Raw genomic sequence first — 19,362 nt, 5'->3', positions numbered from 1 at the left:
CGGCGGTCTGTAAATAATCGAGTCTGGAGCAGACAATCCGGTGATTGATATAAGCATCGATCCATGCAATTGGGATACGATGACATGCTTCAACCAAGTCAGCGAGCCTGACCACCCGATCCCGCTAGTCGCCTCTTACGACAGGCATAGTCGCCTGTTATAGCAAGCATAGGTTGCTGAAGACCTATTCTACCCCCGATCTTCACGGGTACATCAGAGTCTAGTAACAGAGGGGAGTGGGAACCTTGTAGTTAAAGATCTTCACGGGTAACATTTGGTCAGATCTTACGACAAGCATAAGGTACTTCAATATGGACCCAAAAATCTGAATAGTCTACTCTCTGGAATTAAATTATTTTAAAGATATTTTTTATAAATTTTACTTCATTTCTGATAAATGAGCAGTAGTTTCAATTTCATGTTGAAACTGATAAATCTAGACTTGTATAACTATTATAGCGTTTAACGGGATCATCTGATTATTATAGTTTACATGAAAAAAGACCCGGAACACGTGGTACAAGTCAAAATAGGAAACTTCATTGGACATTACTGTGTGTCACCGATGCGTCAAAATTTGGAAATGTCCTCCACATGTCGGACATAAAACTTTTTAAAATCTTGACTAAGCCCTTGAACCCTGCAAACCTGATCAAACATCGTTTGAGCAAGAGTCGTGTGACCCTCTTTGTAGAATAGATTCATTTCGATGTTGAGATTGATAAATCTAGACTTGTAAAACTATTATAGAGTTGCACGGGATCATCTGATTATTTTTTTATCAGGTCTGTTTGGGAGACTTGGTCCTATGCTGTGTGAACAGTGTCGTAGTGGAGCGATCTGCCGTGACGGACGCCTTCCAGGTTCAACTCTTTATAACATGTCCTTGAAATCAGCATTTCAAAATGTGAATGACGACATGAGCTGTCACACACACGGTGAGCCTCGGGGTCTCCGCTACCAGATGAAGCCGTGCACTTCCTTCTTCCATCAATAAAACCGGGTCGGGCGGGAACTTGTCATGTATAACGACGGAGTACTCTGTCATTCTGTAAGCCCCACCAGTTGTATTAATCTTTGTAGAAAGAGCATACTCGATTGTACCTCAAAGTTGTGAAATGGAGCTGCTGGAATATGGCCCGACATGAAGGGAATGTTGACTCTTGGAAAGTTGAAGTCATCCCTCTTGTCATACAGTCTTGTGGAGAGTGTTTTGTCACTCTGATTCTTTAGGCATAGATATAAATGTGAAACAGGTGAGGCGGTCTCACTGGTCTCCTTTGTTTCTTGTTCAGGTCGGTAAATACGTGGAAGGGAATTGGCTATTTGATGGCCATTGAATGACATACCTGAAACTTTAGTTACATTTCTTAGGACTACGTCCATATTTTTAGGGGCACGGGTGGCCCAGTCGCCTAAGACGCCGCTATTCCCTGTGCAGAGTTGCGTCACGTGTCTAGATTTGTCAGCATCATACCCGTACTCGTACCACCAAAGAAGTATACGTCTAAGATAACTGAAAACTGTTCAAAACGGCATTAAACCCATCTCACTTACTCAATCCCATGTTTGGATTTTGCAAAAAAATGAGTAGAAATTTCGATTCATATGATCAACCGTCTTTCTGAAGTTACGGAAACGGTGAATAACAGAACCACGGCGTTACAGCTCACCTGGAAATGGCTATAAATATTTTTCAACATGTCTGCCGTGATGGCCATATTGTAAATTTTATTCGAAACTCTCGTACACATAGGAGTGTCATCATTTGTCAAATGACAAGTCAAGTGAAGTTTCCGTTTTCAGTATTGTCGAAGTGCAAAGGTTAAACAAGGTCACGGCTTACAATATCGCAAAAGAGATGTATAATTAGCATCACTAATAAGCACACATTTATCAAATTTCATATCATCTGGAGTGAAAATGACAGGGTAATGGCCAAACGTATGTAAACTGCAGAGCGGTAACACATGGAGATCGATTAACAACAGTTGGTCTCTTACCAAATATTTTTTTTAGATTTTTGGTATTTGATAGTTTATCAACAGATATAAATTCCAAATATTTCCAAATCGACGGTACTTCAGCCGCTTACAACCACTTGGAGATATGTGACACAAATAATTTAACAAAGGACCTGCTCGCGTACATATCTCTTGATAATTAACTCTTTATTTATGTTTACAATGTCCGCGACCTTGAAGCCAGTCACTGACACCAATGTACATACCTGTCCCTCGAGGGAGAAAACTGCTCCTGTCTCCCTCAGTGATATAGTGAAACAGTGAACTGAATATTATACGGCTGGGTCATACGGGAAACGTTAATGTTGAAGCATGTAAGTCGACATGTTGGTTTATTTGAAATTTCAAGCCACGCATTTACGGACACAAAACATACAAATCATGTGTGTGGAATGTTGATGCTATTCTTTTCCAGCAATAAGAGATACTTCAAAATCGTCTTTATGTAGTTAATTGATGCATCTGGCCGTTTCTGGTCATTAGCTGACATTATTAAACCATTCATGTGTAATCCGATGTCCTTTCTTCCTCAAGGACTAATTTTCTGATTTTCATGGTGTATATACAAACTGTATAAGAACTGTGCTCCGGAGATCGTAAATAACAGCAAAATAAAAATTATGTTCTGAATATGCTTATTCATGAACAACGACGACATCTCAATTTAAATGTAATATGGCTGAATTCCACATTCTACATACCACACTTTTGATTGTTTGGATGCTCATGTTCCCTGGAAATATTTGGAATAGTTACTATTCCGTATTTTGAATTAACCCAGTCCCGCGTGGGTTTTTTTTAATCAGTGCACCGCACATACAGCCACATGTGAAACGTTTGGTAGCAAAGTCAAAGCAAAATCGGAGTAGTGTGTCGGCGAATTTGCATCAAGGCTGTAGTATTTTTCAACCGTTTAATGGAATTCAATGTACAGCCGTAGCTCTGGTCACTCATATATTTTGTGTCCCATGGCTTTAATCTATTTGCGTCTGTACCGTGTTCCACTGACCTCGATAATCTTTTGGATGAAGACACAGCTCTCTACACTCACATAGTTAACACCGAAGGCTATGAGGGGTATTTAGGTCATAATCAGCTCCCAGCAGCCACTGCCTCAAGCGATATTGTCTACATAACAGATCAGTTTTATGGCTCCGTCACAGGTGCTCCAAACATTGAAGCAGGGAAATCAAATTTCATAGAATCATTTCAACAAGCAATATTGATATCCCCGTCACTTTTGGTAACTTTTAATGATGTCTCTATTGCAATTTTTACGGATTTTGATTCGTATGCATTATTTGACTCTCATCAGCGGAATGGTTTGGGTCAGATTGATACGAATGGACAAGCGGTTTTACTTCTGTTTAGTAGTATGGATGAATTGTTATGTTACATCTTAACAGTATATCAGGCGACTATGCTTGTCGTAAGAGGCGACAAACGGGATCGGATGGCCAGGCTTTAGTTGATGCATGGCAACGATCCCAATTGCGTGGATCGATGCTCATGATGTCAATCACTGGATTGTCTGGTCCAGACTCGATTATTTACAGACCGCCGTCATATAGATGGGATATTGCTTAGTGCGGCGTTAAACGACAAACCAATCAATCATCATCATATGAACTCAAACCAGTCAGTGTTACAAGTAAACCACATTCCACAACAGTTACTGACACTGGATAAAAAAAACAAAACAGTACATAGAGAGAAAAAAAGTAACTCAACTCATCATGATCACAATTGCTATTCTTTGAAAGAAAGAAATACAAAAAAGAAACTGACCAAAAAACGTAAAACAAGAGGCGAGGAATCTCCGTTACTGATTAGCACCGGTATTGAAATGTTCTCCAACTACGTGATAATATTTTGAGTATGTGCATCTGTTGTTGTGACAAAAAGACCTTATCTAGTATAACGTTTTTGCCATATGGAGCCCTTAGTATTTTCATTTACATTATTATAACCAAATGCCAAGTGTAAAAAGAATGCGTTCTATTATTTGAGTATGTGCATCTGCCAATGTTGTTGGCAGTTTTGATACTATTTCCACATGTTTACATTTGTGCCAGAAATTGCTTCCATTTCCTTCGATCTACTTTTTAAATAAAGACCCAGGTTAGAACAGGTCTTCGGCAACCTATGCTTGCCGTAATTTAAGAGGCGACCAACAGGATTGGGTAGTCAGGCTCGACGATTTGGTCGATGCATAACATCATATTCCAGTTGCGTAGTTCGATGCTCTTGGTGTCAATCACTGGATGATCCGGTACAGACTGGATTATTTACAGACCGCCGTCATATGACTGGAATACTGCTGAGTGCGGCGTTAAACAAGAAACTATTTTTAAATAGACCTACCCTATGCAAATGTATCAACTGTATTGCCCAATACTCAAAATAAATAATATTTTTTTCCACAACAGCGTTGTGTTATTTGTGGTTCATATAATTATGCTCCATCATGCCTTTCAGTAACATCATAATTATGCGTTTGTGAGGCATCACATATGGCGGGGAACTTTGATGCTCTGCATCAATGTTTTCTTGTACATAAAACGTAAACAAGATTCTAACTAGAACACATCTAGTCCATAGACGTGGGAGTGTTATGTGTCTGACATGGGAGTGTTATGTGTCTGACATGGTACGTGTTATGTGTCTGACATGGGAGTGTTATGTGTCTGACATGGTACCTGTTATATGTCTGACATGGTACGTGTTATATGTCTGACATGGTACGTGTTATGTGTCTGACATGGGAGTGTTATGTGTCGGACATGGTATGTGTTTTGTCTGACAAAGCACGTGTTATATGTCTGACATGGTACGTGTTATGTGTCTGACATGGGAGTGTTAGGTGTCTGACATGGGAGTGTTATGTGTCTGACATGGTACGTGTTGTGTGTCTGATATGTATGTGTTATGTGTCTGATATGTATGTGTTATGTCTGACATGGTACGTGTTATATGTCTGACATGGTACGTGTTATGTGTCTGACATGGGAGTGTTATGTGTCTGACATGGGAGTGTTGTGTGCCTGACATATATGTGTTATGTGTCTGATATGTACGTGATGTGTGTCTGATAGGGTACATGTGATGTGTCTGACATGGGAGTGTTATGTGTCTGACATGGGAGTGTTATGTGTCTGACATGGGAGTGTTATGTGTCTGACATGCTAGTGTTATATGTCTGACATGGTACGTGTTATGCGTCTGACATGGTAGTGTTGTGTGCCTGACATGGTACGTGTTGTGTGTCTGACAGGGTACGTGTGTCTGACAGGGTAGTGTTATGTGTCTGAAATGGTAGTGTTATGTGTCCGACATGGTAGTGCTATGTGCCTGACATGGTAGTGTTATGTGTCAGACATGGTACATGTTATATGTCTGACGTGATAGTGTTATGTGTCTGACATTGTAGTGTTGTGTCTGACAGGATATGTGTTATGTGTCTGACAGGGTACGTGTTATGTGTCTGATATGGTATACAATTGCATACATGAGTGGGATAACATCAGTAAGTAATGACAACAGAAGGATAATACTGTCACAACATGATGGACAGAGAACACATACCTTGTAGATGGAAGCCAATGGGACATGAAGCCAAATAATCAGGATTAGTTGCATAGGTGTGGTGATTGCTGCTTAATGAGTTCATAGTAGTATGTTATCCCACTCATGTATGCAATTGTTGTTACTGTTAATCCTCCACCACTATATTCATTCGGTGCAATGTTCCTCATTCAGTCTTGCTTACCAACGGTATAAGGAACTATACCGAAACGTCTCCTTTACAGTATTAAAGAAGTTGTTATCCATAAATTGTGTCTACGTAAACACACGATGTATTTTGTGAGTCAACGTCCTATCCCCTTTTAACCTACATGTAAGTTGAAAAAAAAAATCAAAACAACCAATGGGTGGACGAGAATTTCGGCATCTTTATGGGTCCTCAGGGCCGCAGTTTCACGTGCACTTGACAACATGGCTCGCCAATAGTTCGTTGTATATGATGTCACGTCGTCACGATCAGCCATATACGACGTTCTTCATCGTGACACGTTGATTTATAGACGTCGTCGGGCACATCTTAACGTTTTGTACCCCGTGTCCGTGACTGACCCAACTATATTTGGAGGCTGCCAACCCTCTTTTGGTTCGTGGTCTTTTTAAAGGGTACGTACGGGACTCAGCAGTAAGGTACTCATAGAAAATCGTATTTGGTACGCAGATTCAACAATGAAATAATAATATTCGTGGTATTCGGGACTCAGGGGTGAACAAATGAGACTCAGAGTGAAAAATTAGATGGTATTCGGGATTCAGGGGTGAACAACTGAGACTCAGAGTGAACACTTAGATGGTATTTGGGATTCACGGGAAGAGTTTTTTTTTCACCCCAACAGCTATACTGATCCAATCCTCACGAACTCTTGACACAATGAGATATTAAGAAAGTTAACCCTTGCCATTAAGAAAGTTTTTCCTCTCTTGGAAGGGTGGCCACTCAGACGTGATGCCTGTGGTTAAAATGATGATTGAGGGTATATTATGACCATGTACGGGTGCGTCCAAACTGAAAAAACAATATTAAATAAAACATGAATCGAGTCATATTACAAAGCCTTTATTACCTGTCCATACACAAGCATATATCGGCTTTCGTAATTGACTTTCGAGGCACATGCAGATTGTGTTCATATCGGACCATGTGTAGGCAAATAATGCCACTTGACAAGGTTACGTGTGGATTTATGGAAAGAGCTTCTGATAATTTATTGCTATTCATAAATATCTACAAATAGCAATTAGTTATTAGAACGGATATGTTATTTTAAAATACACCGGGAATATTGTATTTCATATTAAGTTAGGGAAACAAATCTCAAATATGTCTATTTTTTAAAAATTCAAACCTTTGGGATATCTCAAATTAAATTTCATTGACAGATATCACTTGCAATAACCCATTCAAACAACGCCACGCATCCACATTAATATTGGAAAAGCTTCGGAGACTACTTGATCAAAAGCTAAAATACTACTGAGTCAAACTATGAAAGTTCCCGCGATTCGCTGTGCAGAGTTGCGTCCCTTGGGCACGCCAGAAACCTATGATTATGGGTTCGAATCCCGGTTCACTCCAATTATGTTTCTAGGTTAACCAGCACCATAGCCGTGCTCGTGGGTTTCACGAAAGGGGTAAACATCTGAGACCTGCATCACTTAGGGCTTTCCAGTTAAATAAAGCTGACACGCCGTGGTATGAAAGTAAAAGTAAAACTGTTCAAGCGGCGTTAACCCAACTCACTCACTCCATGCCTGCTGTCACTGAGCTATGTTCCTATGATCGGGGATGTCATTAAACAAGAATAAATTAAGTAATAATGAAAACTTGGTAATAGGGTGGGTTGCTGAAGAATATTTGTTCTTCAATTTCCAAGGCGTGTCATAACCATGATAACATGATACACTAGCACTGTATGACGTCATCAATCGCTGCACACCAGAAATTGAGTGAAATACGTAAATGCGCACGTTCTTATAGATTTGCTCTAAGAGATGCAGACTAAAATCGAATACCGTATTCGGCTAGTGAACAATCCCAATTAGCACCCCTTCCGATTGATCAATGTACTCTAGCCTTATATATTCGTGTATAATACGCACTCGTAAGTTATATGGATTCTTAATTTCGGGCAATTAAATTCTGGAATAGTATATCTGTCGTTTATAAAACGCACATACTTTTCTTTTGTATAATTTCAGGCTGTCAGCATAAAACACTTTCACAAAAAATATATTCTAATAAGAGCCCCCTATTTTTAATTTTGAGAGTGCCCCGGGCGCTTATTATGTCGACTACGGTATGCTGTTTTCTCGTAGAAGAAGGCTTAGCCATACGTTAACATTTTAAAAGTTAAATACCATTAATGATACTTTTATGCAAAACTGTGTGACAATGGAAACGGTAAAAAAAATTAAATTACATTGTTGGCGTAATATACAGACAATATTGTTTACGTCGTGTGTACTAACACCTCAAACAGCTTATGACGTCACAGTATACAAATGTTGAACGAAGTCACGTTGACGTTGCTAGACTTTCGACCTTTTTTTCTAGATAGAAACAGAGACCATAAAATAGATATGACCTCTGATGGAAGATATTCTTCACAGCTGATAATTTTGTTGCTTTCTTGTATATATATAGTAGATCTATTGAATTTACAAAACTCGCTCAAGAATTTATTTCATTAATATGCATAAAAATGTCTGACACTCGTCTCGGATATGAGAAATTGAAATAAAAATTATTTGGAAGATTAGAATGGTCCGCTGCTTTTCATCTTCTCTTCGCGTTGTTGCCGCCGTGCTTGGATCTGGAATATCCACCAGGTGGCCGATGTTGTATTAAAGTAAAAACGATAAACTATAGTAGAAAAATATAGTTTAATATTACACGTATCGCATAGCTATTAAGAATATATAGTTGTTGTGTATTGTCTGTGTGAGGTGTATCTAATTTCACGTGCGTCATACGTACGTTATGTTTGTCACGTCCACGTGAGTTGAGAATAATGACTTCTCCCGGACACAAAGGTCAAGGTAACATTTGCGGGACATTCCCACCTCGCTGCTTGACAAGTTTGTTATTGCGGAGTTGCTCTTAGTCTGTGACGATGGCAAGTTCTGAAAACCAGAGGAACATCATTGTTGCTATTGACGGCAGCGATTCTGCAGACTTTGCACTTGATTGTAAGTATTAGCACGAATATTACTTCAATATGAGCACCATATTTGCGTATTCCATTGTAAACAATACACTGTGCGCCGTTTTGATGACTCTTGCTCATTGCACCATCAGCACACTGCACATGAACGGGTTTAAAAAAAGAAATAACACTGGAAACATTTCTAAATGTTTTCAAATTTGCAACTTGATACCAAATATCAATTCAGTTGCATCATGCACAATGCACTTCTGTATCGTCAGATACCACAAACAATGATAAAATAGATGGTCTCTCGTGAATACTTTCTTTGTAATCTACGGATTTAGCTGGGTAGATATCGCGACTAAGGGACTCTGTAATACATTTAGGTGGAACGTGGGGTCGAGGGCTAGTGACATGTGGCATGCGTCACGTGATTTCGAAAAATACTAAGAATGTCATGTCATCGCTTGTGCCAATAATCGTTTAGACTATTTCGGATGGGTTATTTAAAATTTCAACGTTAATTTGAAGAAGATCAGTTAGTGTAACACAAATGTCTGTTACATGTAACACGCAGTCTACAATGTTGCTGAATTTAATGATTCAAACAGCCACAGGTTTTACATCCCCAAGCTGAGAGCTGCAGATGGATCTACAGTGAAGACCTGACAGTAATGGCACTCCACGTCATATCTTGACTATAGGTCCCCCCTCGCCACTCGTGGCTAGGCATCCCCCAGAACTCTAAATGTAAATTACTTTCATTCATTCTTTATTTGTATGCACAACATACATATAGTGGGCCCATGCAATATGTTGTATGCGAAAAGCACACAATGTTTTGTATGCATGTGCATACAATATGCGATATTTTGTGTGCATACAGTACACAGTATTTTGTTTGCACACCATGCATGTAGTGTGCAATATTTTATATACACATGAATATAGCATGCAATATTTGTATTCACATAGTTTGCAATATTTTGTTTGCACATGAATATAGCATGCAATATTAAATATAAATATGAATATAGCATGCAATATTTAATATACACATGAATATAGTACGCAATATATTGTATGCATATGCATATAGTATGCAATATTTTGTACGCACATACATATAGTATATAATATCTATATGCGTATCATGCATATTTTCTGCTAATTATTGCATGCATATCATGCATGTAGTACACAATATTTTGCATCTCATAAAATTCATGAACAGCAGACACTGAGTCTGGTGTACAAAACATGGGAAGTCATCGTCATGACACACAGGTCTGCCATCCAAGATTTCAGTCCTGTGTCTGTGTAATACACCTTGATACACAAGCTCTTCCACTGTCTCCAGTGCAAACATTCTTGTAATAAAAACACATGTTAGATGTTGACCACAACTGGATCACACAATAGCCAAAGATATGCAGCAAGACCATCAGTTGATGATGTCTAATAGCTGATTAATGATTTTGCATACAAAAACAAAACAAATGAAAAACTTGTCAGGAGTGTGACGGTTATGTTTAGTTGACTGGGAGCTATGGATTGACCTAGTAAGATTCCGGGGTAGAATAGGTCTTCAGCAACCCATGCTTGCCATAAAAGGTTACTATGCTTGTCGTAAAAGGCAACTAACGGGATCGGGTGGTCAGGCTTGCTGACTTGGTTGATGCATGTCATCGATCCCAATTGCGTGGATCGATGCTCCTGATATTAATCACCGGATTGTCTGGTCCAGACTCGATTATTTACAGACCGCCGTCATATAGCTGGAATATTGCTGAGTGCGGCGTTAAACAACACACCAACCAACCCAGTAAAAATGTCTGCCGTTATTATCTGTTGTGATTTACAGCACACTTCTACATCGCAGTTTGGCAAAATGTCCTCAGACCTATGTACCTATCTGTATGTAGATCTCAGCAGCTTAATCTCCAGGAATAGCTACAAGATTGCAGCTCCTGCAGCGTTAAGCAATAACAACTCACTCCTTGAAAGCTTACTGTCCAGGAATAAGTCCAAGATTGTTGCTGCTGCAGCATTAAACACATCTTCCTGAGGCAAGGGAGCTACTGACTGTAAAAAGTCCAGTTTCCACCCTTGCCGAACTAGGCTGGAATTTCTCGGCTTTATCGTAGGGCCACCAGTGGCTATTACGAGTTATGTCCTTTCTGTGTCCCTCCTATTGACCAATCAGATTCCACCTCTCATTTCACTTACATTTGCTTCAAACAAAATGGCGGTGCCAAGTCAAGACGATCTGATCAATAATCAAGATCTACATTGTAATAAAACGGGTCTTACTTTGCAATGTACATCATTTCAGGTGAGCACCGTGATTAAAAACATGAAAAGATTTGAAAACTTTCAGTTGATGGCATTTCGATGGTATGTACATGCTTTGCAATTCCTGCAATCAACTGAAATCTGCACTGCAGTATGGGAACCAGATGTTGATTTTGTTAGGCGATTTTGATTGGACTATGCATAGATTCGTTAGTCCAGCCATTTTATAACTCCATTATTCCAGCCTAGTTCAGCATGGGTGGAAACTGGATTCGTGTAGTCTGTAAACTCCCTTGCCTCAGGAAGATGCATTAAGCAATAACAACTCACTCCTCAACAGCTTACTCTCCAGAAATAGCTGCAAGATTATAGCTGTTGCAGCGTTAAGCATATACAGCTCATTCCTTAACATGTTACTCTCCAGGACCCACTTGCACAAAGCGATCTTTGCGATAAGACTGTTGTAAGCCCATGTTAAAGTATGGGAGTTATGATCATCTTAGCGCTAAGATCTCTTTGTGCAAGTGGGTCCAGGAATAGCTGCAAGATTATGGCTGTTACATTGTTAAGCATTTACAACTCATTCCTTAACAGATTACTCTGCAGGAATAGCAGCAAGATTATGGCTGTTGCAGCCATAAGCAATAACTACTCACTCCGTAACAGATTACATTCAATTACATTGATACATGTTGTTGCATGTATGTTGATAGCAGTTTTATATCAGTATGGACATCAGGTGTTCGGCAGGTATGTGAGTCGACCAGGTTGATAGCACTTGATCATGCAGTCACACCATGCCAGGTAACATCTGACATGTTTATTGGGTTATCTTTGGCCAGTGAGCTCCATGTGGTTTGATGCTGGTGCATTCAAACTGAGGTGCAGGCCTTGATGATGAACAGATAAAAATTGTTGCATTATCAAAAAATGCAGGGCTTGCAATATTCATGTTGCTGTTATTACTTATCACTTATGCCTGCTTTTTATGATGTCTGTTTGTTGAAACTGGACAGTTGTTGGAACTGACCCTTGAAGATCAGGTGTAGAATAGGTCTTCAGCAACCCATGGTTGCCGTAAAAGGCGACTATGCTTGTCGTAAGAGGCGACTCATGGGATCGGGTGGTCAGGCTTGCCGACTGGGTTGATGCATAGATTGATGCTTATGATGTTATTCACAGACTGCCGTCATATAGCTGTAATATTGGCACGTACATGCGAATGCTATTATCAGAGTATTGAATGTTGGTAGTAGTAATGCTGCATCTCGATTGATGCTTGTATGATGGTGTGCTTGTTACCATGGTTACAGGGTACTGCAAGAATGTCCACCAGAAGCATGACCACGTGGTGCTGGTGCACTGTCCAGAGCTCAACAGGATGCTGCACTCTCAACGCTGGAACAACTGTGAGTACTTTCATCAGCAATCTGTAATGGTGTGTTTCAGTGAGGCATGTTGAGGTGATGTTTCAGTGAGGCATGCCTCGGTGATGTTTTAGGGAGGCATGTCTAGGTGTTGTTCCAATAAGGTTTGCCTAGGTGATGTGATAGTGAAGCATGGCAAGGTGATGTTTTTCAGTGAGGCATATCTATGTGATGTTTAAGTGTGGCATACCAAGGTTATTTTTCAGTGAGGCATGTCCAGGTGATGTTTTAGGGAGGCATGTCTAGGTGTTGTTCCAATAAGGTTTGCCTAGGTGATGTGATAATGAAGCATGCCAAGGTGATGTTTCAGTGAGGCATATCTATGTGATATTTAAGTGTGGCATACCAAGGTTATGTTTCAGTGAGGCATGTCCAAGTGATGTTTCAGCGGTGTGGGTGCTTGACCGGGAAGTGATATATACATGGTGTTGTTTCAGTGGTGTACGTGTTTGACCGGGAAGTGATGTACATGTTTGTGTTATTTCAGAGGTGTACGTGTTTGACCGGGAAGTGATGTACATGTTTGTGTTGTTTCAGAGGTGTACGTGTTTGACCGGGAAGTGATGTACATGTTTGTGTTGTTTCAGAGGTGTACGTGTTTGGCCGGGAAGTGATGTACATGGTGTTGTTTCAGAGGTGTACGTGTTTGGCCGGGAAGTGATGTACATGTTTGTGTTATTTCAGAGGTGTACGTGTTTGACCGGGAAGTGATGTACATGTTTGTGTTGTTTCAGAGGTGTACGTGTTTGGCCGGGAAGTGATGTATACATGGTGTTGTTTCAGAGGTGTACGTGTTTGGCCGGGAAGTGATGTATACATGGTGTTGTTTCAGAGGTGTACGTGTTTGGCAGGGAAGTGATGTACATGGTGTTGTTTCAGAGGTGTACGTGTTTGGCTGGGAAGTGATGTACATGTTTGTGTTGTTTCAGAGGTGTACGTGTTTGGCAGGGAAGTGATGTACATGGTGTTGTTTCAGAGGTGTACGTGTTTGGCAGGGAAGTGATGTACATGGTGTTGTTTCAGAGGTGTACGTGTTTGGCTGGGAAGTGATGTACATGGTGTTGTTTCAGAGGTGTACGTGTTTGGCAGGGAAGTGATGTACATGGTGTTGTTTCAGAGGTGTACGTGTTTGGCAGGGAAGTGATGTACATGGTGTTGTTTCAGAGGTGTACGTGTTTGGCAGGGAAGTGATGTACATGGTGTTGTTTCAGAGGTGTACGTGTTTGGCAGGGAAGTGATGTACATGGTGTTGTTTCAGAGGTGTACGTGTTTGGCTGGGAAGTGATGTACATGGTGTTGTTTCAGAGGTGTACGTGTTTGGCCGGGAAGTGATGTACATGGTGTTGTTTCAGAGGTGTACGTGTTTGGCAGGGAAGTGATGTACATGTTTGTGTTGTTTCAGAGGTGTACGTGTTATGCCGGGAAGTGATGTACATGTTTGTGTTGTTTCAGAGGTGTACGTGTTTGACCGTGAAAATATATATGTTTGTGTTGTTTCAGGGGTGTATGTGTTTGACCAGGAAGTGATGTACATGTTTGTGTTGTTTCAGCGGGGTACATGTTTGAACGGGAAGTGATGTACATGTTTCTAGCCGGTTGAGCCACATTTCAAAAATGACTATAGCCGAATGCGCCACATTTTCAGCTGTGTGCATTTCACCTACTCTAGCCGGTAATTAATTAATCAGATTACCGATACCTTTAAATGAGTGTCCCACATTTAAATTGAGTAAACGTTCTTAATTGACATTGAGTTAACCCTGTTATTCATAACATATTTAAGTGACGTCCTGTTCACTCCATGGCAAATGCACAAGTTCAAATAAAGTTCACTGAAAGTGACAGAGGAGGCGTCATTTTGTACTTTGATGGCTTTAAGTTTCGGTGTAAGAGCAGTCGTGGTGAAAGAAGATACTGGTCCTGTATTGTCAAGGAGTGCACTGCAAGGATCACAACTCATGACGAATTGCTTCACGCCACCTCGTGACAAGGTGGATGATGTGTGGCTTGATGCCATTGCTGACTTTCCTGCTGGCCCTAAAGTGACTGCCTTCATGGACTATGTGACAACCAGTTGGGTTCAAGGACAGGCCTTCATTCCAGAGATTTGGAATCATTTCGACAACCAAGGCCACCGTACCAACAATCACCTAGAAGGGTGGTACAACAAGATGAAGAGACTTGTCAAGAAGTGCCACCCGAAGTGAGGTAGTGAAGCTCTTTCAGCGCGAGCAGTCACTCACAGATGTTGCACAGTCCTGAGACCCTCTCACCAGTGGTCAGAACCATCACGAAGAAGGAAGTACAATTCATTACACAATCGTGACATGTAATGTGACAATGTAATATGACCTGTCATGATATCCATCAATGTAATATTGAATAAATTATACCTGTTATGATCTGAATAAAAAATGAGAAAACAAAACTTGTTTTGTTAAATACGGTAACCCGTTAGAATCACAAAGCATATTTTGACAGCATAGCCACGAGAGCCACATTCCACAATCACGCAACCGTAACCATTGCCACGAGAGCCACATCAATTTTGGCTATCTATTTTCGAAATGTGGCTTAGGCGGCCTGTAACCGTTTCAGCGGTGTACGTGTTTGACCGAGAAGAGATGTACATGTTTGTGTTGTTGCAGCGGTGTATGTGTTTGACCAGGGAGTGATGTACATGTTTGTGTTGTTTCAGCGGGGTACATGTTTGACCGGGAAGTGATTTACATGTTTGTGTTGTTTCAGCGGGGTACATGTTTGAACGGGAAGTGAATTACATGTTCGTGTTGTTTCAGCAGTGTACTTGTTTGACCAGGAAGTGAATTACATGTTTGTGTTGTTTCAGCGGGGTACGTGTTTGACTGAGAAGTGATGTACATGTTTGTGTTGTTTCAGCTGTGTTGGTGTTTGAACGAGAAGTGATGTACATGTTTGTGTTGTTTCAGCAGTGCTTGTGCTGGACCAGAAAGTGAATTTCATGTTTGTGTTGTTTTAGTCGGTGCTTGTGTTTAACCGGAAAGTGATGTACATGTTTGTGTTGTTTCAGCGGGGTACATGTTTGACCAGGAAGTGAATTAAATGTTTGTGTTGTTTCAGCGGTGTACATGTTTGACCGAGAAATGATGTACATGTTTGTGTTGTTTCAGTGGGGTACATGTTTGACCAGGAAGTGAATTACATGTTTGTGTTGTTTCAGCAGTGTACGTGTTTGACCAGTAAGTGATGTACATGTTTGTGTTGTTTCAGCAGTGTAAGTGTTTGACCAGGAAGTGTTGTACATGTTTGTGTTGTTTCAGCGGGGTACATGTTTGACCAGGAAGTGATGTACATGTTTGTGTTGTTTCAGCGGAGTATGTGTTTGACGGGGAAGTGATGTACATGTTTGTATTGTTTCAGCGGGGTACGTGTTTGACCAGGAAGTGATGTATATGTTTGTGTTGTTTCAGCGGAGTATGTGTTTGACGGGGAAGTGATGTACACGTTTGTGTTGTTTCAGCGGAGTACGTGTTTGACCAGGAAGTGATGTATATGTTTGTGTTGTTTCAGCGGTGTACATGTTTGACGGGGAAGTGATGTACATGTTTGTGTTGTTTCAGCGGTGTATGTGTTTGACCGGGAAGTGATGGAGGCCATGTTGAAGGATGAACAGCACAAAATCCAAAAAGATCTTGAAAAGTTTGCAGAAAAACTCAAGCATCATGGGGTTAGTAGATGCCTGCAATTTACAATGCTACGTTTATCTTGAACCATCAGTAACATCATAAAAGAAATAGATGATGCCTGTAGTATCACTGGAACTGATACAAATCACTGTTGCAGCTATCATTGATGTCTTGATTTGGAATGCAGTGGATTGGTTGGTTAGACTCAGTGGTATTGTTGATTGTTTGTCACTGTTGATTGTTTGTTGCTCATTATATCCCTCACTGGATTGTTGTTCTGACTCCATTGTTCACAGTCACATAGCTCGAATATTGTTAAGTAGAGCATTAAACAACAAAAACAAAAAACAAGATGGTAAGATACTAAAACATATGTAGTTGCCCCAGATTTGATGCAGAAAGTTAACTTTGGAAATGTGGACACGACAGGATTCATACAGGATAGGTGTCATCAGTAAGTCAGTGTGAATTAATTTAAATGGTCATAGACTTTGACTAAAATTCTGGATCATTTGGTCTTGTTTGGACTCCACAGATTGGTGGGAAGGTGAAGAGTGTCATGGCTTCCAAACCTGGTGAGGGGATTATCAAAGCTTGTGAGGATGAACATGGCGAGATGATCATCATTGGGTCACGTGGTCTGGGCACGCTCAGACGTACCTTCATGGGCAGCGTCAGTGACTACGTGGTCCACCACTCCCATGTTCCCGTGTTTGTCTGTCGAAACAAGGAACACCATCACCACCACCACCACGACCATCAGGGTGAACAACAGAAGTGTGCCTAGATGTTCCAGGAATTGAACTTGATCTCTGCATCGAGTGCAAGTGTACCAAAGAATCACTGTGACAAGTTAGGCCAGACTTTTTTGATTTTTTGATTTACGGATTTTTGTTTTGAAATTCCTGGACAACAGATTGGACAAAAAAATAATAGACACATTTCAGAATATTTTTGTTGTTTTTTAAAATGTTTTCAGAATATGTTGATATATGCTGTGTGTGTTTACCTGCCGAAAGCACAAGTTTTTGGTGTGAATACACTGGTTGGTTTTTGCCAGAATAAAAAATACTTTTAATTTGGGGATATTTTTTTCTCTCCACTTTTCACATGTCTTGGTACGGCAGAATCAATGGACTTATAAAAAAGTCTTGCCTTCTTATCAGCATAACAGTATAAACAGGTTTTATTCTGTAAAGTAGGAAAAGAATATTGTTTATCAGTTGTCAGATTTTCTTCAGTGTTATTTCAGCTATAATTCTTGAAATATTTCTGAGTCTGGTCAATAGTTCCTTAACTGAAAATGAAACTTGTTCAACTTTTGAAATTTGTTGATCATTTGCTTAAAAAATATACATAAAAATATTTGTGATTTTCTTGCTGTCATTTGTTATTTCTGCAGATTCTTTACTTCATATCATTGATAGAAAGCATTAAAAACTCAACAGACAAATGAATGTTAAATTTATGTAAAACTCTTCACCCAGCACTGTTGTTACCTGTGAGGGAAATAGCTATTCATTATTGTTTTTGTTTTGTATATGCTTTTGTTTACAGATATGTTTTTTCATTTATCACAATTATTGTTTGTCCAACATACAGTATGTGTCACTGCTTGAGTACCAGTCAAGATCTGGAAATGATATTATGTCCGGTTCCACAAAGTGATTGTATTGCTACAACTGTTATAAGCCTATGTTAAAGAATGGGAGTTACGATCATCATCTTAGCGCTAAGATCCCTTTTTAGAATGGCGCCCTAGCTGATTGTGGGACATAATATCCAGTTGGGATCGGTCATCATCCAATCGATGTTATGGCCGCTGTGCCTACAATATCATGTACATATCTAACTCTGGCAGTTCACAATATTCCCTCTCTGTGACATAATATTGGTCTTCATCCAATCGACTAGATGTAATGGTGGCCGCTGTGCCTACAATATCATGTTCATATCTAACTCTGGCAGTTCACAATATTCCCTCTCTGTGACATAATATTGGTCTTCATCCAATCGACTAGATGTAATGGTGGCCGCTGTGCCTACAATATCATGTACATATCTAACTCTGGTAGTTCACAATATTCCCTCTCTTATTTGTTGAGAAAGACCAACCTAAATTGAGATGGTATGTACTTCTTTCTGCAGGATATGTTATTACTAAGGCCTTACTTTTCTTTTGCCTGGGTTAGAGATCCCCCAAGGCTGCAGAGTTGCGTCCCTTGGGTATGCCACAAACCTATGATTGTGGGTTTGAATCCAGGTTGGCCCCGATTATGTTTCTAGATTTATCAGCAACATACTCATGCTCGTGCATCACTACGGGTTTCCTCCCACATTAAGTTTACACGCCGTGATATATGATGGGAATACTGTTAAAAGGGAGATTAAACACAACTCACTCACTCACTCACTCACTACTGATCCCCCAACCTTATAAATTGACAATTCAGATTGTAAATGAAATTGGTATGATAATGTTTTTTATGCCGATGATGATAGAGTTAGCTTTCACTATGAAATGACAATGAAATGTCTCTGTAAGATTTTAGATAAAATTTATGAGGATCACCTCCCAATCCAAACCAAACTTAAATGATAAAAAAACAATGCATTTTTTAATATATTTTTTTTCCGACCTGCCAATCAAATTTTATTCCATCATATCCGTAAACTACAAAAAATGTCTGGCCTTACTACTCAACCGATATTGAGATATTCCATGGTGTATGCACATTATATACATAACTTGGTATTAACTTTTACACTTTGTGACAGAATTAGCAGCATTGAGCCCAAGACTGGTTCAGTATTGGCAGCAATGACATTATTTGGGCAGGAAATGCAAACTCATGTGTCATCACTGATTTTCAGTGATCCATTCATATCATTTTCACTTCTATTCTGCCATGTACACCAAATGAAATCAGTTTCAGAGACTGTATATTCTCTAGCATTGACCCTTCATATATACATATTGAAATCATCAGTGTTTTGTCAGAAACATCAATTGAAGAAAAATTTCTTACAGTTATCACCACAAAATAATAAAATCAATACTTGCCATAATACTGACTCAAAGCATGTTTAGAGACTTCAGGGACCAGTGACATGTTCAGATTGCAACTGGTCATATGAATATCAAGAGTGTTTAATTGTTTTGTATGGTGAGATCGGAGGTATATGAAGTGCCTGATTTGGAATGTCATAAATGCTTCAT

At 39.9% G+C, this 19,362-nt stretch overlaps 1 protein-coding gene across 1 annotated transcript; it reads left to right on the top strand.

Moving 5' to 3' along the window:
• The first annotated feature begins 8,651 nt into the window (after window positions 1–8,651).
• LOC139445837 (universal stress protein Slr1101-like) lies at window positions 8,652–18,732 on the top strand. Its single transcript, XM_071227064.1, has 4 exons — window positions 8,652–8,795; window positions 12,364–12,459; window positions 16,077–16,183; window positions 16,678–18,732. The coding sequence occupies exons 1-4, from the start codon at window positions 8,720–8,722 to the stop codon at window positions 16,927–16,929; spliced, it is 531 nt and encodes a 176-aa protein (XP_071083165.1). The 5' UTR covers window positions 8,652–8,719; the 3' UTR covers window positions 16,930–18,732.
• The last annotated feature ends 630 nt before the right edge of the window (window positions 18,733–19,362 follow it).

The sequence above is a fragment of the Haliotis cracherodii genome, unplaced genomic scaffold, assembly GCF_022045235.1.
Source record: "Haliotis cracherodii isolate W230 unplaced genomic scaffold, xgHalCrac1.p SCAF_6, whole genome shotgun sequence".
Classification (NCBI taxonomy): domain Eukaryota; kingdom Metazoa; phylum Mollusca; class Gastropoda; order Lepetellida; family Haliotidae; genus Haliotis; species Haliotis cracherodii.
Note: the sequence above shows the minus strand (reverse complement) of the source record. Positions and strands in the feature narration are given on the sequence as shown.

Coding starts and splice junctions, on each gene's coding strand:
- LOC139445837 (XM_071227064.1), top strand. CDS start 8,720: ATGGCAAGTTCTGAAAACCAGAGGAACATCATTGTTGCTATTGACGGC. Junction 8,796..12,363: donor TGCAGACTTTGCACTTGATT/GTAAGTATTAGC, acceptor CCATGGTTACAG/GGTACTGCAAGAATGTCCAC. Junction 16,184..16,677: donor AAAAACTCAAGCATCATGGG/GTTAGTAGATGC, acceptor TGGACTCCACAG/ATTGGTGGGAAGGTGAAGAG.